Raw genomic sequence first — 22488 nt, forward strand, 5'->3', positions numbered from 1 at the left:
GGCAGTGAGACTGGTGGGTGCTGATACCGCCGCACTCCCACAGACTCTGGGAAGGACACAGCCCCCTGGCACCGCGGTTTCAGCCCGGGGAGACCCGTGTGGGACGCCCCCTACAGACGTGCGAGGAAATGTGCCAAGTGTCCAGCTGCCAGCAGCTGCCAAGCTGGTTAGGAAACGCATCTCTTCCCTTCCGGGTGGCGAGCGCACCCTCAGGTCGCTGGCAGGAAGCCTCAGTCCCTCGGGGGTCCTCACAGCGCGAGCCAGGGGTCCACCCGCGAGCCCGGAGGAAGCCGCAGGCCTCTGGGTCCCCAACACCAGGGTCCCCCCTGCAGCCCACACTCCAGGGCACCGACGGAGTCCACCTCTGAAGGGGGCGTGGCAAGGAGCGCGTGGGCTTTTGTCACACTGCCCACGACCACCCAGAGTGAGCGGCAGGCTGGACATCACACACACACACACACACACACACACACACACACACACTCCCTCAAGTCTCTGACTCCAAGTCTGCAGTCTCCACCCCCACGGCCCCCCAGCTGGTGTTAGGGGCCCCATCTTGCCACATGGTGGGGGCGCCCGGAACGGTGTGCAGTCTCCTTACATCCCAGCGGGGCCACTCACATCCCCGAAGAGAAGGCCCCGCCTTTGCGAGAGAAGGACAGCAGGGACGTTCGTTCCTGAAGAGACCCGACCGTGCCTCGGGCAGACTCTGGGCTTTCAACGTGAAATGCTGAGGAGGAAGGTGCCCTGAGTGCCCTCCATGGGAACCCACTGGAGGGACGGGTGCTTCTCTTGGAAGTGGGGCTGGGAAGGAAGGGTGGGGGTGCTGTCCACACCTGAGCAGACCCGGGGAGAAGAGTCCGGCAGGCACACCTGCCCCGGCCGTGCGCTCCTCCGCCCGCGGCCTCTGAAGTCTGATGAAGCTTAGTGCTGATGTGAGGCTCAGCTCTGCTGCTCCTGCTGTGTTCATTAGTGTAAGAGGTCATCGGGGGCGGGGCTGGGGCAGGAGCACGCGGGACTCTCCACTATTTTTGCAACTTTCTGTAACTCTAAATTATTCCAAAATAAAAAGGTTATTTAAGAACTTAAGCATGAGTGGGTGGCCCAGGCCGGTGTGGCCCTGTTGGTGGGGCATTGTCCTGTGCACTGAGGGGCTGCAGGCTCAGTTCCCCGTCAGGGCACAGGTCAGGGTTGCAGGCTCCACCCCCAGGAGGGGTGAGCTGGAGGCAGCTGATCAATGCTTCTCTCTCTCTCCCTCTCCCTCCCTCTGCCTCTAAGAGTCAATAAAACATCTTTTTAAGAAACGGAATGAACGAGTGGGCAAACACATGCGGCATAGATGTACAGTGGAATATTATTCCGCCTTTAAAAGGAAGGACCTCTGTCACCTGCTACACCGTGGACCAGCCCTGAGGACACTGCGCAGTGAAATAACCCAGTCACACAAAGGCAAATGCTGTGTGATTCCACTCACGGAGGGGCCAAGAGCGGCCAAATCCAGAGACGGAAAATAGAACGGGGGTGCCCGGGTTGGGGGCGGGGGGAGTTGACAGAGTTTCAGGTTGGGAAGAAAAGCTCTACTCACGTCCCCACCACACCCACCGCCTCCTCTGCGCCCTGCAGGTCAGGCCCAGGCCCCAGGGTCCAGCCACAGACACTCCCGGTGTCCCGTGGCCCTATGTTCCACCGCCTCCCTTTCTGCTTCCCACCTCCCGCCTTCCCTTCCTCTCTCACCTGGCCTGTCCCTGCCCCCCTGACCCCCTGCCTTCCTCTCCTTTCCTTCCTCTCTTCTGTCCACAGACATTTCCATGACAGCCTGTCCCACTGGGAGAAACGGAGGGACCAGTCGATCCTGTGTGCCCCTCCTCCTGCCTCCGCGCTAGACCTCAGGGCTGTTTCTCCCACAACTCCTGACAGTGGGATTCTGAGCCTGGGGGGAATGCCATCCATTTTTTCCATCCTCGCTCATTAAGTCACCTGGCCAGCGCGCACGCCCCCAAGGACACCCCCTTTTCCTGCACCATCTGCTTTTCCTACTTGCCATGCTCTTGCAAGAGGACCGCCTGACCTTCTGACCTTGGAGAACTTTCAGCACCGCCAGAGGGACAGCTCCCTGCCCTCCCAAAGGTGTGGACAAACCAGGGAAGCTCAGGGGGGGCTCTCACTTCCTGGGGGGGGGGGGCGGGGGGAGGCTGGTGTCAGGGTGCCTTTACAAATAGGCGGGGCTTGGGCCTCGGGAGGAGGGTTCAAGGGTAGGGCAGGCAGGACGGATGGTGAGCTACGAAAACATGCTCCGGAACTCTGCCCGTGCGTCACTGGAAGCATTCCTGTCCCCGCAGACCACGGAGGGATGGAAATACTGGGCGATCGTAAAAATAGCACCGGGCAGGCCCGTGACGCGCCTAGAACCACCTGGAGAGCGAGATGCTGCTGACGTTCCGCTGGGGACGTCATCCAGGTTACCTGTCCTCTGCGGGGACGTGGGGAGGCGTGATGACCCCCCCTGCGGGTAGAGGGGGAAACAAGGTCACCTTGGGGACCAACATGCTCCCCCAGGCACCGAGTCCAGCAGCGCCTAAACCCGTCCTGGGCCTTCGTAGGACTGGGGCTCGCTGTCTGAGGGGGGTCCTTTAGGAAGACAAAGTCATTGTCTACACCAGCCGTGGGCAAACTACGGCCCGCGGCCGGATCCGGCCCGTTTGAAATGAATAAAACTAAAAAAAAAAAAAAAGACCGTACCCTTTGATGTAATGATGTTTACTTTGAATTTATATTAGTTCACACAAACACTCCATCCATGCTTTTGTTCCGGCCCTCCGGTCCAGTTTAAGAACCCATTGTGGCCCTCGAGTCAAAAAGTTTGCCCACCCCTGGGCTACACTGTAAGGACAGTAAAAACGTAACCATGAAAACCAAGCGCAAGGACACAGAAGCCTTTTTGACGAACGGTGACGGCACCTGGGGACAAGACCCAGCGCAGGGCCCCGCCTCCTGGGGGAGCTGGGGGGGGGGGGAGATGGGGCGGGGCCGGGGGGCAGTTCCCAACTGGTGGGAGGTTTCGTCTTGTTTCTGAGTTTTTCTTAGAAAAGTTCACTCTTTGTGCGGATTCGCACAGCGAGAGGAAAGAGTGACCCAGATTAACATCCTAATTACTCCTGGGTAATTAAATTAACGTTAATGGACTCCATACGCTTGCCCTTGTCAGAAACAAAAGCTGTCTCCGGGCCTGGCGTCCGTCTTGTGGCTTTAGCTCTAGCATTTAACGTGCAGCCAGTGCCTCCTCAGAGGGCCTGTGCCTGAGGGGCCACAGGATAGCGGAACAGAGATGAAAACAACTAATACTGCCGCTGGGTGTGGCTCAGCCTCTGAGCACCGACCGGGAAGCAAGAGGTCACCAGTTCGATTCCCAGTCAGGGCACACATCCTAGTTGCAGCTCAATCCCCAGTAGGGGGCGTGCAGGAGGCAGCTGATCAATGGTGTTTCTCTCTCATCGATGTTTCTATTTTTCTATCCTCCTTTCCTCTCTTTAAAAATCAGTAAAGGGAAAAAACCCCGCTAATACTGCTAAGAATTTTATCCTGTGTCCAGCCAACCCTGGGCAGAGCTCTTGTATTCATTACCTCCCACGTCATCCCAAACAACGCTGTGAGTAGGTACCGCTCACACTGGGGTGATGGCAGCTCCAAGCCCAGGAACATCGCGGATTGTCAGGAGCTGGAAAAGGCCGGGAAGTGCTCCTCCTGAGAGCCGCAGAGGGGGCGGCCCTGCCGACACCCTGATTTCGGACTTCTGGCTCCTGAACTGGGGAGAATCCATTTCTGTTGTTTTAAGCCCCCAGTGGCCCTAAGAAACGAACACGGATTTCTAGGTGGCACTTCCAGCTGAAAAGGAGAGAGAAGATGGAGTGACAACGTGAAGAAATCAGTAGCTATAGAGGAAAGACACGAAAGATCCGCACGGCTGGGCTGCCAGGGCCCGCCGCCAGGCCCTCGAGGGGTTTACCGAGAGAGGAGTGTTCAAAACCAGCCTTCCCTCCGCCTTTTGTGTCTTATAAATGAGGACTTTTTATAATAAATAAAATTTTAAAGAAATGCAGGAGCAAAATATTAACCTATTAATAAAATGTTTCACAAAGAGACCAACATCAACGGCCGGAGCCAGTGCCGGGGTTCTTGTCCCAGCATCTAGAAGGTTCAGGAATCTGGAAAAGGCTGTGCGTCGATGACATAGGAATCCAGAGGCTAACAAAGAGTCTGGAGATGAGATATAATTTTGAAAGGCATTGGGGGTCAGAAGACCTTCAGCGAAAGGAACTGAAGACTCCCTGCTTGTCTAGGACCCTTGCTTTTATTAACACAATTTGTCCTAAGGCAAGGTGGAGATAATTCACTTCCAAGGGTAAGAAGCATTGTCAGAATGGGGGAATTAGCCTGTGGCTGCTCAGGGGTTTGGCCGGGAGGAGGCAATAACATGTAGATGAAGATGCCCTTTAACTGTCTGGCAGCCACAATCAGTTTCCTGTTCAGGTTTGGGGAAATGCCTTCAGCCATTCCCAACAGGTGACTACGTGTGTGACTCAACTCTGTTGAGTCCCCAAGTCTCATCAACCTTTTGATGAAACTCTTGAAATGATGACCTGCTGGGATTGGTTGCCGGGAAGCCATAACACACACTTTATAGAAGGGACCTGCCGGACCTCAGAGGTGATCCCTCCCTATCACCCTGCCCAGTCAGGGGGCGGGCCAGGTGCCCAGTTACAAAGGATTGTTGTCATAAGCAGCTGCGCTTTTGGGGGGGGTTGTTTGTCACACAGCAGAAAACGAATAAAACTAGCAAATACACTACTGCTTAGAGGTGATATTTTGTTCTCCATCTGCTGGACTCACCCTGCGGAAGAGAGAGAGGTATTACTTATTGAGCCCTCAAACCACAACAACATGTGGCACCGGGAGGAACGGTCTGTAGGGGAGCCTCTTAGGGTTGGGGGGCCCCAAGCCACGTGTCCACACCGTGAGGAGACTGGCTTGCCTCGGCGAGGCCCTGCAGTGGCTGGAAAGATCCTGGCCCAGGGACAGAAGCTGTTCTCAGACGGGAGCTGGGGATGAAACTCAAACCCTCCCGCTAACCCGATTGGCCGCTTGGAGGGATGGCTCGGCGTCAGGGCTACTGGGGGCACTCTCCAAGCCGCTGACTTTCTTCATTTTCTATTTCTCCCCTCGGGGTGCCTTTCGAGGCTGCTCCGCTGCCTGGAGGGAGCTGCACCTCGATGCCCAGTGGGAGCTCCGAGGGCGCCTGCTGTGTGCCTCCATCATCGAGTTCCTGGAACCGAGCCAGCGCCTTGCTGGAGGCGGAGGCGTGAGTAATGGGAAGGCTGCCCGCGTTGGCAGGGCAAGCTGCGCGCACGTTTCTGTCTTGTAAGCGATGCTTCCCTGGGCACGAGCTCTCGCAAGCTGTCACCGTCCATCGTGAGTGCTAGCAGAGCACAGGTTCCCGGCTCCCCTCGTCCGCGGCTCTGTGGGAGGTCCCGGCCCAATGGATCCGGCTGAGCTCCGGGACCACTTCCAGGGCTCCCCACAAGCACGGGAGATGCGTGATTCTCCGCCGAGGGCACCGCAGCCGCGTTTCGGAGACTGTGGCGCGCACTGCCTCAGGGGCAGGAGAGGCCGAAGTTGCCGCCTCTGCCCCACTCCCCCTGTGGCTTTGGGAAAGGACCTCGTCTCCTTGAGCCTCATCCTTAGAAGGGACCATGCCGCCTGCCGCGGGCACTTGAATCACGCGTCACAGCTGCGAAATGCCTAGCTCCGAGGAGGCACACCTTACAGTAGGCTTCTAAAAAATACCTTTATTTTTATTGACTTCAGAGAGGAAGGGAGAGGGAGAGAGGGAGAGAAACATCAGTGATGGGAGAGAACCATTGATCGGCTGCCTCCTGCACGCCCCACACTGGGGATTGAGCCCACAACCCGGGCATCTGCCCTTGACCGGAACTGAACCCAGGACCCTTCCGCCCGCAGGCCGACTCTCTAACCTCTGAGCCACACCAGTGAGGGTTTGATGGTTTTGGCAACAGCTGACCTTTCAGCTGAACGGGCTGGCTTTTTATAACCTCTTGGCCCATAAGACTGGAAAAATAACTATTCTATTTCAGTGCATCTTGAAACTGCCTCATTTGACGGGATGAGAAGCAGAGAAATGCTGATTTCTGGCTATTTTAAGGGTTCTGAGAGCATGGCGCGTCTTTCAATAGCATATACGAAAGCTTTGCAAATTGGAAATGAAAATGGTGGCTTTGAGCCAGAGTCTCACCTGGCGCCTGACCCCATCTGCCTTTCTAACCTTCTTGACCACGACTGTCCTTCCCAGGCGGCCTGGGCCCTGGCTGCTGCTCCCGCCCTGGGCAACCCCCTCTCTGGCTGGCAGCTCACCCTCTTCTCCGTGGCGAATACCAGCTCCTGCGCCCCGTCTCTGCCTGTCCATCCTGTGTCCCATCTTCAAGGGGGGGGGGGGGGGGTGGCTGCCACCTCCTCCAGGATGTCCTCCCTGAAGCCCCGGGCATTTCCTTTCCTTTGCCTGGGCTGTCATGCAAGCAGCTTTAGACAGCCCTGGGTTTGCAGTCTGGGTCCACCTCTCACTCATGGGCTGGGTGACCTGAAGGCAAATATCCTAACCTCTCCAGCCAGCCATTTCCTTATGTGAAAATAGAACCATCTCTTAGCCTGTAGGTCACTGTGAAGATTAAATGACGGTCTTAGGAAAGGGCTCAGCCCCGAGAGAGCACTCAGTAAACATGACTTCCCTTCCTCTTCCTGTCGCTGGCCTGTGGCACCATCTTCTCTCTGACACGAATGCTCAAGCCCAAGGCTTGTCATTCAGCCATTAAACATGGCTCCTTGATCACCTGCCACTGGCCAGGCAGTGTCCTAGCGTTTAGGTACAGCTGCACGTGAAGATCCCTGGCAACGTGGGACTTAACTTTTAGAAGGGAAACAGGAAACATATAGTGTCATCAATAAGCACGTTATTTTTCTGTCAGAAGGTGATAGATCTGTGGCATAAGAAATGAGGGCAGGGAACGGGGGGATCAGAAGTGTTGGGCGGCAGGTTTGCAGCACTAAACAGGCGGGTGGGGAAACCTCATGGAGAAGGTGAGATTGCAGCCCAAACTTGGAAGAGATGAGTAGATTACATCTATTTGTTGAATGAATGAATGAATGAATGCATGAGTCAGTCCATCAGTCAATAACTACATTTTATTTGGTTCTAAGGGAAAGTGGCTTAAGAACTAGGGCTTGGCATTTTAGAAGATTTCTACCAAACCCAGGTTGGCCTCCCTGACGGAGGAGAGGCGACTTCTCAAAGTGTTTGACCTGCGAGCCACGCGCCTCTTCGTAAAGAGCGACGTCCTGCTTGGCCGGTGGGCAGGGCACTGAGGCCTGGGTCCGGGTCCGGGGGGGACGGGCAGGGCACGGAGGCCTGGGTCCGGGGGGGACGGGCAGGGCACCGAGGCCTGGGCCCGGGGGGGATGGGCAGGGCACGGAGGCCTGGGTCCGGGGGGATGGGCAGGGCACCGAGGCCTGGGTCCGGGGGGGATGGGCAGGGCACGGAGGCCTGAGTTCGGGGGTGACGGACAGGCACCGAGGCCTGGGTCCGGGGGGGACGGGCAGGCACCGAGGCCTGGGCCCGGGTCCCGGGGGGACGTTCTAATTGACCTTCTTTGTGAATGATGTTTACAATCGCCTCTGACCAGGGACATCTGCTTGTTAGCGAGTCATCCTTCCAGCTCATTCCACAGGAAGTGGGAGGCCTCTGAGGGCAGCAGGGGGAGGACCCAGAGCCAGAGGAGCATGGGAGACCGGCGGGGATTTCCCAGGTTCTCTTCCCCGCCTTGGTTCCGGACGGCTGAGAAAGGGGCTTTGATCACGTGGCCTCCGGTCCCGTGTGGCCTGCCCAGGAGCCCCTGCAGAGCCGCAGAGCCACGGACACTGACAGACCCTCCAGATCCGTCTTCATGGGTCTTCGGGCAACCCCAGGAGGTGGCAGCCACGGCTCAGAGGGGGTGTGTGACCCCCACGGCACACGGCCACATGCCCAGCAGGGCTGGGCCTCGGACTCAGGTCTACAGTGCTCTCCCTGACTCCGATCCTCCCTGCGCTGCTGGACTCCAGTCCAAGGAGGGGGACCCATGCGAGGAGGACCCACTGGCTTACCCTGCCCTTGCTCTCTGCTGGGCTGGGGGGAGCGTTCACAGACCATCACGGACGGTAATACCGTGCTCAGCTCCAGGAGGCGTGTGAAACCTCGCTGGGGTCCCCCAGGGATCCGGGCCGTCTCAGGTTCCGAGTGCCAGTAACAGACCATGAGGGAGAAAATGCTGCGGGGAAGGGCAGTTTGGCTGGTTTTATGCATTAGGATGACAGGGGAGCTGTGGGGAGGGTTAGGAGAAGCCCATCTGTGGTAGATGAGGAGCCGGAGAGCAAAGTGGGGAGTCTCTGGGGTTGGGTGAAAGGCAACATGGAGAGACCCATTCTTCGGCATCGGAGGGGCAGGAAATTAACGAGTGGCACCCACAGCACAGATGGTCTGCGGGGAACGAGGTGACCCTGCTCTGGAGGGAGGGTGCGCCCTGAGGGGTCTGGGAAAGACGATCCCTCTGACATTTCAAAGGTGTGCAGTCCCAGACGCACAAAGACAACGGGCAGGCTCCGTGAAGATAAAGATCGACCTTTGCCGAGGGGCTGGGAGGGGGAGATTAACCAAAGAACTGACGTGCATAGCGGCATTGCCCAGGACACAGACCGTAAACAGGGTGGTGAAGGCCTAGGGCAGGGCGGAACCCTGTGAAGAGGGCAGTGGGGAACAGAGGGGGAACCTGTACTATTCTCAACAGTAAATGTTGTTGTTTTTTAACAAAAGGAAGCTACAGGCCTTGGGCATAACTTCCCGCTGTGACCCACTTTTTCCGCCCGGAGCTTGTACGTCACACTCCTGGGCGGTTCCTTTCAGCTTTGCGTCTGTAAAGCCGGCCTCGCGGGCCTCCCCTGAGCGCCTTAGGGTGGGTGCGTGGCCCGGGTTTCAGCCACAGAGCGGCTGGGCCGGGGAGCCCGGGGCAGAATCATTCTGGGACTCGGGCAGCCGGACCAGCGCGGAGCCGCCTCCAGCACGCAGCTCTCTGCTGCCCCCCTCTGTCTGCAGGAGGCAAGCGCACCCCTCCTTTTGGCCTGGAAGGCTTTTCCTCCCCTTCCACCCTGGCCCGGGAGTAACGGGTTTTTCTGTAAAAATGGAGTCACCGTGAAGTACCTGGGATTTGCAGAACACGCGGTCTCTGTCGCGGGGGGGGGGGGGGGGGGGGCGGGGGGGGGCGGTCTCTGCCGCTGCAGTGAAGGGGCCGCAGACAAACTGAGCCAATGCGTGCCCGGCGCCAATGAAATGTCATTTACGGACACGACCATTGGATGGCAGGTAATTTTCTCGCGTCACAAAATACTCTTCTTCTTTGGTTTCGTTTTAACATTTAAGAAAGTTGTATAAACCTTAACAAGAACAACAACAAAACGATTTAACAATGGGTAAAGGACTTGAGTAGACATTTTCCCAAAGATCTACAAATGGCCATAAGCACGAGAAGAGATGCTCTAAGCCTGAGGGAAATGCCCGTCACACCACACAGATGGCGCCTCCGCTCCGTAGGATGGCTGCTCCTAAGGCAAAACCGAAGCAAAACAGGAAATAACAAGTGAGGACGAGAGGAATCGGAACCTTGTGCCCTCGCTGCTGGCGGGGATGGACCGTGCTGCAGCCCCTATGGAAACTGTGGTGGCTCACAAAAAAATTAACGTGGCGAGCCGGCACGGCCATGGCGTACTCAGGCCCACGTGGGCGCCTTATGTGCCGCGCCAGCTCAGCCAGGTTCGGTGAGCCTGAGAGGGGGCGGTGAAGGATGGAGAAGAGTCAGACAAGAGAAGAAAGCTGGGTCTGGGTGGGACGCTGTCCTCTCTGATGGAGAGCTAGCGACAGCACCACAGACTACAAGCCGTGTCTTTATTTTATAGCAGATTCCTCGAGGCAAAGTAAGGGCGTGGTCAAGATGTTTACAACATTCTCCTGGGTTTCAATCCTACTCAACTACATGCATCTGAACTCTATCAAGCCCACATCACTCAGGCACGTGGGACCACGTGTTCGGACCACAGGTTCACGCTCACAGCCACAGCTGTTGGCTATAATTGTGCTGGGAGGGCCCTGCCCTCCAAGCTGGACTTGCACGTGGCCATGAGAGGACTGTGCCCCCGCCTCAGTCCAAGGCTTGAACCTGCCCAAACGCTGTAGCCGCTCCCCACAAATTAAAAATGGCTGTGGCTCCTCTCAGCAGCAGGGTGAGGAGTTGCCATAGAGACCATGTGGCCAGAGCCAAAACGATCAGCCCTTTCACAGAAAAGGTCAAAACCCCTGCACGTCCGAAGGAGAAGCGGAAACCCCGGCGCCGCCCAGGCTGGTGGAGAGGTCGGAGGCGCTCCTGGCCCCACAGGTGCCCGCAGAGGCGAGGTCAGCCGGCCCGGCCCTGGGGAGGGAAGGCGGACGGACGGACGAGGAAACAGCTCCGCCACAGGGAGCCTCGTTCTGCGAGCTGGGGGCGGCTGAAATCACAGCGACGTGTCAGTGCCCGAATCTCTAGGTGGCATTGCAAAAGCTAAAAAGAGCATCTGTTGACAAATGAGTCTAAAGTTCACGAGGAAAACAGTGCTGGAAAGACTATCCGAGAAAAGTTCGGGAAAGGAAGACGGGAAGGATGAGAGGCGCTCTGCCCGGAATTTGAGGTCGGAATGTCTCCCTTCACCCTCACAGGGGCTGCTCTAGGGAGGGACGTTAGCAACGCCACTTGGGGGAAGAGAGCTGGGTCAGACATCAGAGGCCGTCCAAGGATGACAGACTCGGGGTATGTTTATCGCTACGCGTCCCCCTGCCTGCACCTAGGCTTAGGCCGAGAAGGCGTTTAAGCGAACGTTTTTTCAGCCGGACCCTAGAAGCGTTGCATCCAGGTGATAGCGGTGTGCAGCTCTCAGCGTGGAGATGGCGCAGGTGCGTCAGGCGGCGGGGGACACGGTGATGGGTGGAGAGAAGAGAACCAGAGAAGAGACCTCGGGCAGGTGCCAGCAGGCCCGTCTGCACTGGAAGAAGAAAAGGGTGTCTGGTTTGAGCAACTAGATGAAGGTAGGTTTAGACAAGACTAATTGTCGTAGCATGCAATACACACGTGACATGTCCCATGTTCTGGCACACCACATGTCACGCCTGTTCTTCAAGCCTCGTGGCCACCCAGGGAGGAAGGACCTGGGCACGCCCCTAAGGGAAATGGTGCCAACCTGCAACACGGGAGTCGGACACAGACGCAGGGACGCCACCCTGAGTATGGCAGAGGCAGCCCCCACGTGTTTGGAGACCCATGAACAACTCGGACTGCGCTCTCTGGTGACCCAGCATCTCACCTAAGAGAGAATGAAGTTGACTCTCTCCCTTCCGCCTCTCCTGTCTCAGCTATGAACCCTGTCTCTGCCTTTGCTATTGTTGGTTTCCCATGTAGAGCAGCAAATTAACATCTCCTTATTACCTGTGTCTGACTTCTTCCTGGCAGGAGGCACGAGGATTATGCCCATTTGACAGATGAGGACACTGAGGCTCAGAGAGCTGGCTTGTCCGAGAGAAGTGTCAGCCAGGATTAAGATCCTGGTTTTTCGCCTCCCAATTCCTTCCTCTCCATCCTCCCCACCCCTGAACCCCCCAGCTCTCTCACCCCCCTTACCCTGGACCCCTGGACGGCTCTCAGCCAGAGAGGACAGAACCACCCAGTTCTAGCCGGTTAAAGGAGGAAATGGACTTGAAGCACGCTGGGCGTTTCTGACAGGATTGTGCTTGCTGCCTGCTGACAAACACACAGAGAGGGTTCACTCAGCTTGTGACGGGAAGGGAGCCTAGGGGAGGCACCCTCACGTGGGGGTGCTCAGCCCCAGAGCAACAGCGCCACCTGCTGGCTGCGTGTGGTCTGACACTGTGGCAGCAAAACCAAAGCAATTGGAAAATAGCAGCACAAAGACGCAGAAAAGCCTCACTTGACGTCTTACTGTTTGGAGTTACATTGAGGAACAGGCCAGGGCTTTATCCACTTAAAACAAAACAAAGATGGCTGTTTATTACGCAATAAATATGTACTGAGCAGCTATTCAGACAGACACGGTTTCTGCCCTTTTGGAAGTTGTTCTGGCAAAGGATACCCATTCTCTCTCTCTCTCTCTCTCTCTCTCTCTCTCTCTCTCTCTCTCTCTCTCTCTCTCTCTCTCACACACACACACACACACACACACACACACACACACATGCCTGAATTAATAGGGTAGCAGCTAGGGTCATGGTTGGCCTCAGGGCCGCTTGCCTGGGCTGATGTGCCAATTCTCTGTGTTTTTTTTTTTTAGCTCTGTGTCCCTTCTCTCTGCCTCAGTGCTCTCATTGGTAAGCTTTTAAATTAACGGCAAAATATATTTAAGATGGTTGTACTGTATAGTTAATATATTTGAGTATTCCATTAATGTACAACACTTTAAAAAAATTAACCAAGCTTTTTAAAGTTTAAATTAACAAAACTTTTTAAAAAGGCCCAGGTGAGTTTGGGGGCCCGTCCACAGTAGCCGATACTCAGGCCAGGTCCCCAGACGCAGGTGCAAGAGCAAGGGCATAGCTGTCTGGCGCGTGCAGCGGTTTGCGTTGGGGTCTTAGTTTCGGGGGAGCCCAGCCCCCCTGCTTCAGAGCAGGTTTCTGTGAGCAGCTCTGCTGACCTCAGTGTCCACACAGGGGAGTCTTCGAACATAAACAGCTGGTTAAACAGACGATGAGGAAGAGGAGCAGCCTGCCCAGCGCCCCCGCCACAGTCCCCCACCCCCGCAGGGCGCCCTGTGCCGGCACAGGGGTCGGAGTCCAGCCCAGGGACATGAGAGCCAGAGAGGCTGGAGCCCAGGCGGAAACCCCAGCTCCGAGACTGGCTCCAGGGAGCGGGGAGAGGGGCTTGCAATGTCCCTGTCTGCAAGGGGTCCACCCAGGTGGGCGCGGGGGCGGGGGCGGGGCCTGGGGAAGGCAGGCTCTGTGGTTAGCGAGCCCAGGTGCGCACCTGTGCCGTCTCCGGTCTCCGTGCTGTTTCCCTGGTCATTCCGTGTCCTTGGGAAAGTCTTTCATGTTCAGTCCCGACCGAAAGGAGCGAGAGGGCGTCCGGGGGGCCATGAGGCTGGCCGGGTGCTGGTGGGTTTGCAAGTTAACGAGACGTGGTCCCTCCCAGAGGAGGGTGTTGGGGCTCAAAGCCCAGCCGCCTGGAGATCCTTCCGGTGTCGGGGTCCCCAAGACCACCTCAGAGGAAACCACAGCCTTTTCAAAAAGGAAGGTAAGAGGTGCACAGGGTGGCGTCCATTGCAGACCAGCAGGGGCTGCGTTACCCTCCCCCGTGGGCCAGCCAAGGTGTGACAACACGCGCCCTCCCCCCTCCCCCCACGTGCGGCCAACCCGGGGAGCCCTGAGCCCTGGGCCCAGCTGTGTGGGTGCTGTTTACTCAGCTTCTCACTCTCCAGCCCCCGAGGCCAAACTGCTATAGTGGGGGGGAGGGCGGGCTCCTCAGGACATCTCCTGGGACAAGGCCCCAGGCCAGGCCTCTGTGTGGGCCCTGAGCTCTCCAGCCTGGGCTTGAACAGCTCTCCCCCTCGACCAGCCTCCCACCCCTCCAGGTGCTACCAGAGCGCTTAGGAATCACTCCGGGCCATTTTTGAGATTTACTAAACAATCCTCAAGTGGAAAATGAAAGTTTCTAATATATCAAATCAGCTGCTTCCATGACCTTGCACTGAATTCACTTTCCGTCGTTCCCCTCGGGTTTAAACTCCCTTCGGCCAAACCCTGCCGCACCCGGGTCGCTCCTGTCACAATAACGGACCGACCCACAGGACACACTTCTCCCTCAGCAGCCAGTTTCTAAATCACCAGCATGCTCTCGGGCGAGCCATGCAGCTGTAAAACCACAGGACAGCGATGTCCCCGACAGCACGCGGGTGAATGCGACAGGCCAGTGACATGAACCCGAGGCTGCTTACAGACCTCTGCCCTGGATCACCGCGTGATAAAACTTCCGTAAGGAACGCTTATGAAACAAACGATCTGGAATTGTACAAATGTTTCAGCTCCCAAAATAACTTGTATTTCTTTTGTTACTTCTCACCAGAGGATATTTTTTCATTGATTCTTAGAAGGAGTGGATGGGGAGAGCAGAGAGAAACATTGGTGAGAGAGACACATTGATTGGCTGCTTCCCGCACCCAATCCGACCAGGGGCCGGGCTGGAGCCCGCAACCCTGGTACCTGCCCTTGGCCAGAATCGAACCCAGGACCCTTCAGTCCGCAGGCCGACGCTCTATGCACTGAACCAAACTGGCCAGGGCAACTTCTACTTCTAAGAGGTCTGATAACAGGGCACTTGGAGGTGTGACAGGGACCCGATACGTCACCATGGGCCCAGACCCTGAGTGTGAGCAGACCGTGTGTGACACTGCTGTGTGACGGGGTCCCGGGGCTGCTGCTCCGTGTCCTGAATTCTCACCGTGCGCGCCATTCAAACCCCTCGCCTGAGCGGGACAGCACGCCAGTGCTCTGCGTGGTGGGGACTGTTGGGCACACGGGACAGCATTCATCGACTCCCGGAGAGAAGCCCAGCCGCAGAGCCGAGTCCTTGAGCTCCAGCTCTCTGGCCACTGGGCCATCGACGACGCACGGGCTCGAGTCCAGTCCGTCCCTGGCCGAGCCGCCGGGTCCTTAGTGAAAGGAGGTTTCTGACGCTCTAGTGCCCCCGCTGGTAAGTTCTTGCCGTTTCCTTTTTCAGATGGACCCAGGGGCATAGAGGCAGATCTAAGATGCAAAATGATGGCAAAGGCCCGACTGCACCAGCTGTGGAGGAAAGGGATGATCTGCAGCCCCGGGGGCCGCGGCCTGGCGTCCACGCGGGGACGGCACCCAGTGACTTGCTGACGGTGTTCTGTGCAAAGGGCAAGGCCGAGACCTTGGCTGGGCGCGAGTGGCAGTGGCCGGGGAGATCCTGGGCGCCAAGCCTCCCTCCCGGTGCCCTGGCGTCACCTGTAACACAGCGGCTCTCCCGGGGGAGCCCCCGCCTCCCCGAGGCCCCTGGGAGCGCTCCCCCTACAGCTGTCCCGGGAGAATGACCTGCTGTCCTTCCCCGGAAGCGCTGAGCTGATTACTGGGGGGCGTCCTCCACTCTGACAGGACAGTCCCCAGAGGAGTGGGGCTGCCACTTCCTTTCCTTTCCTTTGGGAACCCCAAAGCCTCGGGGGAGGGATGGCGGCAGGAGCAGAGAGGGCAGAGGGCCGCCAGGTCTGTCCCCGCAAGGGCAAGTTCAGAGCCTGCAATGCAAGGGCACGCAGCAGCCACCGCAGCGCAGGCCTGGAGGGCGCGGGGAAATGAACAGCCTGGCCATCACGTTTGCCCTCGGCTAAACCACGCCCCTCCTCTGCCTCTGGGGAGGAAGGCCCGCCAGCCAGGGTGGGGTTCCCCGGGGACCCACTACAAGGCACCTCCAGCCCCACCCACAGCCCCAGCCCAAACCGGGTAGGGGGGCGGGGGGGGGGGCACGCGGACAGGTGCAGAGACGCAGATGCACTGGGCGCCTTAGAGATACCGAAGAACCGCTGCTCTGACTCCCATGAAGTCTTTTTTGGAAATAAATAAAGTGCTCAGCAGATCCCGCCTTCGGAGGACGTCCCTGCTCTCCCGTTTCACTGCGGACACCTGCCAGGCCCCGGGCTGGTGAGCAGGCGGGGCTGCCCCTCCAGCCTCACAGGTGCTTCTGGCCAGTCCGCCCAGCCCCCACCTGGCCTTCCCACAGTCACAGCGTTCTCCCCCTGGGAAATGATAGCCCCTTTTAAAAGATTTAATAGAAGGGTGTGAAAATCACACTTAATTTCTAAAATCAAAAGATCACAGGAACTAAACACCCTGATCGACTGCTCTGAATTGAACATGTGTCCCTTCGGAATTCCTATGCCTTCGCCTGACCCCCAAAGTGTGGGTGTTAGGAGGTGGGGCCTTAGGGCAGTGACTGGGCGATGACGGGGGAGCCTCACAGTGGGATTAGCGCCCTAATAAAGAACCCGGGAGCTTCCTAGAGAGGACACAGGGGGCGGAGGGCCGGGAGCCAGAAGCAGGCCCCCGACACCGGACCCGCCGAGCCACGATCCCCGACGCGCAGCCTGCAGAGCTGGGGAGTGACGTCTGGTCTGTAAGCCCCGGGCTGTGTGGTAACAGCAGCAGGAACAGGCTGAAAACAGACCACCGCTACTCGGAATGAACACTCACATACTGTATCCCTCGCGGTTTATTTTGAAAAACAACCCCTCGGTTATCATGTTCTCTCCCTTGCCCATCATTTTTCTTAAAGAACACGTTACAAAAAGTTGGGGGGTATGTTATCTTTGCAGACGGACACACTGGCAGGGGATTCATGAATCCTGACCCAAAAGCTCCTAATCTTCCTCCTGAGTCAGGCAAACAGCAAATGGCTATGAGAAGAAATCTGCTTACAGCAACAGGAAAATTCGACGCCCAGCGATGACAGTGCAGTGGTTATAATGAAGTTCACACCCTCAGCCCACACACCAGACACACAAACCACCGCTGCTTCCGGAGGGCGGGAGGGTCGGCGCCGGCAGCTGCCTGAGCAGCGACCCGCACGCGGGAGGCTCCGGGCGGCCCCTGCGCGGAGGCCGCCCTCACTTTGAGTCCTGGTCTTGCTTTTCGTCTAGGAGGGCGGAGCGGATGCCCAGCTTTTTCAGTTCCTCCACCAGGTCCCCGTTCTGGTGCATCTGCAGGAGGATGTCACAGCCCCCCACGAACTCGCCGTTGAGGAACACCTGCGGGATGGTGGGCCAGTTGGAATAGTCTTTGATGCCTGTGGGGAAAGCACAGTGTGTCATGGAAACGGCAGAGCTGAACTGTCCACAGGGAACGCTTCTACCCGCCCCCGGCAGACCGGCACCCCCGCCCCCCCAGCTCGGGGACAAGTGCTCGCCGAGGAGAGCAATGGCCGCCGCTTAAACCCAGCCCTGCCCAGGACCAAGTGTGAGGCCTCAGGTGGCCGCTGAACCTCTCGCCGGGCCCCTCCCCTCCAGCTGTGATGGCACAGGCTGGGTTATCACCAGGGAACCGGATCGGCTGTGGACGTCACACGAGAGACTCACGACCTAGAAGCAATGCCACAACTTCATCCCCAAGAGGAGGGACCGGCCCCACCTGGGCCTGTCCGGTTAGTGAATGCCACCAGCCACTTCCGCTCAGACGTGAGGCACTGCTTTTGCCTTTGTTAACCTTTGACCCAGAGAAACGCCCTTGCCCATGGCTGCAGGCGGAGCCCTGTCCTGTGCAGCCAGAGGGGCGCTCGGGGCGGGCGCTCGGCTCCGCAGACTCCCAGGGTGAGCTGAGGGAGGGCGGGCCAGGCGAGGGCCACTGGCCGGTGAGACAGGGACCTGCAGCACACGTGCCAGGAGACAGCGCAGCCAGCCACCGTCCTGTTCTGAGCCCAAGGAGACGGTTATGACATAGTAAGAAGGAAATGTTGTTTCAACCCTGAGACAGAAAAACCCATTCCTTTCCCGTTCATCCTCACCATTATTCGGCCTGGGGATCGGGCAGAAACCGGCAGTCCGACATCCCGCAAGGGATGCAACAGTGGGGCAGGGCCTTGCCACAACTCCACTGGGTAGGTAGCCCGCACCACCGCAGCTGCACTGGCCAGCCCTGAGCCCGGAGTCTGTTGCTGGTCAGTCAGCTGAGCAGTGCTCCTGCTGTGGGAGCACACTGACCACCAGGGGGCAGCTCCTGCATTGAGTGTCTGCCCCGTGGTGGTCAGTGTGCCTCACCGCAACTGGGCATTCGGTCGCTTAAACTTTATATATAGACTAGAGGCCCGGTGCATGAAATTCGTGCATGCGGGGGTTGGGAGGGCGGTCCCCCAGCCTAGCCTGCACCCTCTCCAATCTGGGACCCCTTGGGGGATGTCCAACTGCCGGCAGTCAGACATCATACCCCTCGCAATCCAAGACCGCTGGTTCCTAACGGCTCACCTGCCTGCCTGCCTGATTGCCCCTAAACCCTCTGCCTGCCTGATCGCCCCTTATAACCACTCTGCCTGACTGACGCCCCTAACTGCTCTCCCTGCTGGCCTGATCCCCCTAACTGCTCTCCCCTGCTGGCCTGATGCCCCTAACTGCTCTCCCTGCTGGCCTGATCGTCCCTAACTGCCTCTGCCTCAGCCCGGCCACCATGGCTTTGTCCGGAAGGACATCCAGAAGATGTCCCATCTAATTAGCATATTACCCTTTTATTAGTATAGATATTGAGATGAAATATTCTTTTTAAAACATATCTAGGCGATAAACTTCTGTGTTGGTTATGTTAAAGCAGAGGATGGTCAAAAGCATGACCTAAAAATCACTACAGAGTATACGTGATATTTTCATACTTACATAGATAGGCAGTTATTTTTAAATGGCCAAAATGAGCACAAAGTAAACAAAGCAGAAAGGTCAACAGATTTTGCAAACAAAATAAAAACACAAGAACTGGTTCTTGATGCCCTATCATTTATTATCAAACATTTACTTTCCAAATAAAACGACCAATTTGAGTTCTATCACTGCCGTCTAAAAAACAGCAACTCGCCCTAAATGGCAGCACAGCCAGCGGGGGCCCAGGCGGCCGAGGCTTATCTTTCTCTCCCAGACGCGCTGAAGAAATGCCTGCCCCGCCACAGCCCCGCCACAGCCCCGCCAAGCACACTCTTTTCCCTGAACTCTTCTTGCTGGGGCACAGCTGACCTGTGATGTTGTCATAGTTCCAGATGCACAACATGATGTTCGCGGACACTGGTCACACAGTAAGTCTAACATCTATCACCACACACAGTTACAATGTTTTGTGTATGTATGTGATGAGAACGTCTAAGATCTATTCTCTTAGCAACTGCAAAACATACTTCTAAGTCACTCTGGGTGTCAAAAATATGAATCAGCTGAGAGGTATGGGGTGACTGATAAAGGGCAAACTCCATGAAGACCAGAAGGTCCTTATTTTACAGCGATGCCAGTTACAAATCTTCTTTTACTGTTACGATGACAGGATGGGTGTGGGAATTAAGACATGTTTAAAGGAAGTATGAACTTCTTTTTAATTCTTCTTAAATGTCTTGTACATTTATGTACGTGAACCATGTATGCGTGTGATATATCTGGGTTTTTTAAATTATTAATACACTATATTGAGCTTTCCATGATAATACATATCTATTGGTTCTTTAGGTGAGTGCCTACAGTTTTTGAAACACAGCAAAAATGAAAATAAACTGGCCGCCTGCGGGTCCCCCAAACCACACCTCTCATCCATCCAGAAGGCACACTGCTGAGGAACAGGCAGGTTCTGCTTCCATGGAGCATGTTGGAGAACCACAAGGACCGAAGCACTAGGCCTGTCGCGTTCATTAGACGTGATGTTGCCGACCAGAGGTCCCGACTGTAAGGCAAGAGAAGGCTGCGCCACCAGGACCCATCCCACCGCCCAAACCACCAAACAAGCGGGCTTTCCAACCCCCTGAGCCCCCGGCACGGAGCAGGGGCGAGGGAACCGACTCCTTGCAAACCCTGTGGGAGCAGCCACGGTGCCCACTGGCTGACAGTTCATCATCACCCACCTTTCCTGCTGCTTTAGTGTTTAGATTAACGAGTGTGATGGGCAGCTGAAAGCTTTGGCATCTTTCTTAAAAAACATAAAAAATCTGATTACAAGTTTAAATATTTAAGGACTACCCGATTCCTATAGAGCAGCAATTTCCAACCTTTTTCATCTCATGCACACGTAAACTAATGACTACAATTCTGCGGCACACCAAAAGGTATTTTACATTTTTTGCCCATCTAACAAAAAAAAGGTATAAACTTGATTCATTCACACCGAATGGCTATTGTATTGGCTATTGTCATTTTTTTATTAACTTTTTAAAAAATTAAATTTATTAGGATGACACTGGTCAACATGAAATGTAGGTTTCAGGTTGTTGTCATTTTTTATCTGACATCTAAGGGAGCAGAGGTCAGTGCCCCTGACTACACAGTCAGGGCTGCGTGTTTTAACAGTTCTTGCGGCCGCGGCTGCTGCAGAGTGAAGTGAGACGTCCAATGATAAAGGCCACTGCCCACCAACTGAGAGTTACAGTCCCATCGGGCGCAGTGAACTGTTTAAAGGTGGCTACGTTCTCTCACACCTCAACTTTCAAAAACTGCAATTTACAGCGATAGTGCTTACAAACACCACTTGGAATACTCAGAATCAAAGCTAAACTCTTGAAAACTCAACAATTACACCCAAGAATGGATTGTAATGACAATCACATTTTATAAACAGTCGACAGTGATTCGATGTGGGACAGAAAGTGTCGACATAACCGTAACATTAGGAATCGGGCGTTAGGAGGCTGTCTCATATACACCGACTGCTCCCCCCAAAATTAACACTCCAAGCACCAAGGGGGGGGGGGGGGAGGACATGCACTGGGTGACTCCCTTCCAGAGCTTTCCAAAGGGACTTTTCAAATCCATCACATTTCAGGGCCTTCGCTCCTGGTTTGGCGGTGAGCGCTAAGGGACCATCACCAGCCCTCGTTTCCTGTAGGTTTCACAACAGGAGCTTCGAGTCCGATGCAGGTAATTCCCACGCTGCCACCTCCTTGGCTCTGGGACTTGGACAAGTCCGGTCACTATTTCTCCAGCTTCCCTGACCTCGGGAAGGACGCCAGGGGGAGCGGAGACCCTGGATGGAGGGGAAGCGAAGCATGGGGCAGAGGGAACAGCCTGCCAGCGGGGACCCGCGGCCTCAGCTAAACCTGCTGCTCTCTTAGCCCGTTTCCTGACCTGTAACATGGGAATAACTCTACGCCTCAGACTTAGTATGAAGACGGAGTAACACATGATGGCGAGATGGATTAAGCTCCCTCCGGCCAGGGACAATGATTTCGCAGCTTTAAAGGGCAGGCTGGAACGGTCGCCTCTGCTCTACACCTTTGGGCCAAACCTGGTCCACTTCCTGTTCTTGTAAATAAAGTTTTATTGGAGCTTGGCCATGCTTGTTCATGTATGCATTCTCCTGACTGCTTTCATGCTGCAACAGCGAGCTGCATGGCTGCCACAGAGACCGCACAGTCCATGAAGACGAATGTATTTCCTCTCGGGCCCTTTTCAGAGGACTAGAGGCTACAGACTCGGGAGTGGAGGGCTGGCCCGCAGCTGTGTGCACCCTCAACTCGACTGGGTGCCGACAGTCATTGCCCCAAAGTGAGGAAACTATCTTACACTCTCATCTCCCGCGGAGGACACACACACACACACACACACGCCTCCTTATCGGACTTCTGGAGCGCGCGGGGTCACTGGTTGTTACTGTTGCCTCCCAAGCCCTGGCCCCCACACCCTCCCGGCCCCGACGGGAGGCCCGTTCTCCCACACCAGGCCCCGCTCACACCAGCCCAAACGCGGAGGCACCAACACAGGACGGTCCCTGATACCTGAGCCTGGAAGCCCGAGAGCCCAGCCTCGGGCGGACCCCACCGCCCACCGCACAGCTCCTTCTCCACCCACCCGACAGGCCGGCGTCCTCCAAGGGCCCCCCCCCCGCCCCCCCACACACAGTGCCCAGCTCCCAGGCGCTTACTCTCTCCCTCCCCCACCCCCTCCCACCGCCCCCGCCTGCAGAGCCGGGGTCCGGCCGCTGACCACTCTCCTGGGGCGCAGCCTGAGAACTCGCCCCGAAACGCCGATTTCAGCTCCGCGTGAGGATCGTGAGCCGCGGGGACTCTCCCCGCCGCCCAAGCTGGCAACAGTGCCCGAGCCCAGATCCTCACCGCGTTCAAGTCACTCCCGGCCCCACCCAGGCCCTAAGGCAACCGGACCCCGCGCCCTAACCCCGCTCCCACCCCCGACTGCCCCCCCCCACCCCGCGCCCGGCGGCCCTGACCTTGCCGGAGCTGGGGGTCGTCCAGCACGTTGTAGGCCGCGTAGTCGCTGACGCCGTGCAGCCGCAGGATCTGCACCACCGCGTTGCTGAAGCCGCACTGGGGCTGCTCCGGCGTGCCCTTGAGGAAGACCACCACCTTGTCCTTCTTCACCATCGCGTCCAGCCGCTCCGCCGAGCCGCCGCCGCCGCCGCCCGAGCCTGCCGCCCGCACGCCCGGGCCCCGCAGGACGCCGCCGCCCGCGCCGCGCCCCCAGCGGAGCAGAGCCGCCGCCGCCCGGCCCAGGGACCCACTCATCCCGCACGCCCGCCGGAACGCTCTACGGCCGGGGACCTCCGCTCGCCACCCGGAGCCTTGCCCCGCCCCGCCGCGGCCCGGCCCGCCCCCCGAGGGCCCTCAT

At 57.1% G+C, this 22488-nt stretch overlaps 1 protein-coding gene and 1 long non-coding RNA gene across 2 annotated transcripts; both read right to left on the reverse strand.

Annotated features, from left to right (window-relative positions):
- Positions 1-14147: 14147 nt before the first annotated feature.
- On the reverse strand, positions 14148-15612 carry LOC132214357 (uncharacterized). The gene is made up of 3 exons (XR_009448270.1): positions 15242-15612; positions 14796-14929; positions 14148-14764 (listed from the first exon to the last, which is right to left on the reverse strand). It is a non-coding gene; the product is annotated as an uncharacterized LOC132214357 (long non-coding RNA).
- A 780-nt stretch (positions 15613-16392) lies between these two features.
- On the reverse strand, positions 16393-22442 carry GLRX5 (glutaredoxin 5). Its single transcript, XM_059685873.1, has 2 exons — positions 22091-22442; positions 16393-16982 (listed from the first exon to the last, which is right to left on the reverse strand). The coding sequence occupies exons 1-2, from the start codon at positions 22383-22385 to the stop codon at positions 16804-16806; spliced, it is 474 nt and encodes a 157-aa protein (XP_059541856.1). The 5' UTR covers positions 22386-22442; the 3' UTR covers positions 16393-16803.
- Between the last annotated feature and the right edge of the window lie 46 nt (positions 22443-22488).

This window comes from Myotis daubentonii, chromosome 1, assembly GCF_963259705.1.
Source record: "Myotis daubentonii chromosome 1, mMyoDau2.1, whole genome shotgun sequence".
Classification (NCBI taxonomy): Eukaryota; Metazoa; Chordata; class Mammalia; order Chiroptera; family Vespertilionidae; genus Myotis; species Myotis daubentonii.

Excerpts from the sequence above, each read along its gene's own strand:
- GLRX5 (XM_059685873.1), bottom strand. The coding sequence starts at position 22,385 with ATGAGTGGGTCCCTGGGCCGGGCGGCGGCGGCTCTGCTCCGCTGGGGG. Across the intron at positions 16,983-22,090 it reads CGACCCCCAGCTCCGGCAAG|GCATCAAAGACTATTCCAAC; the intron begins GTCAGGGCCGCC and ends CTTTCCCCACAG.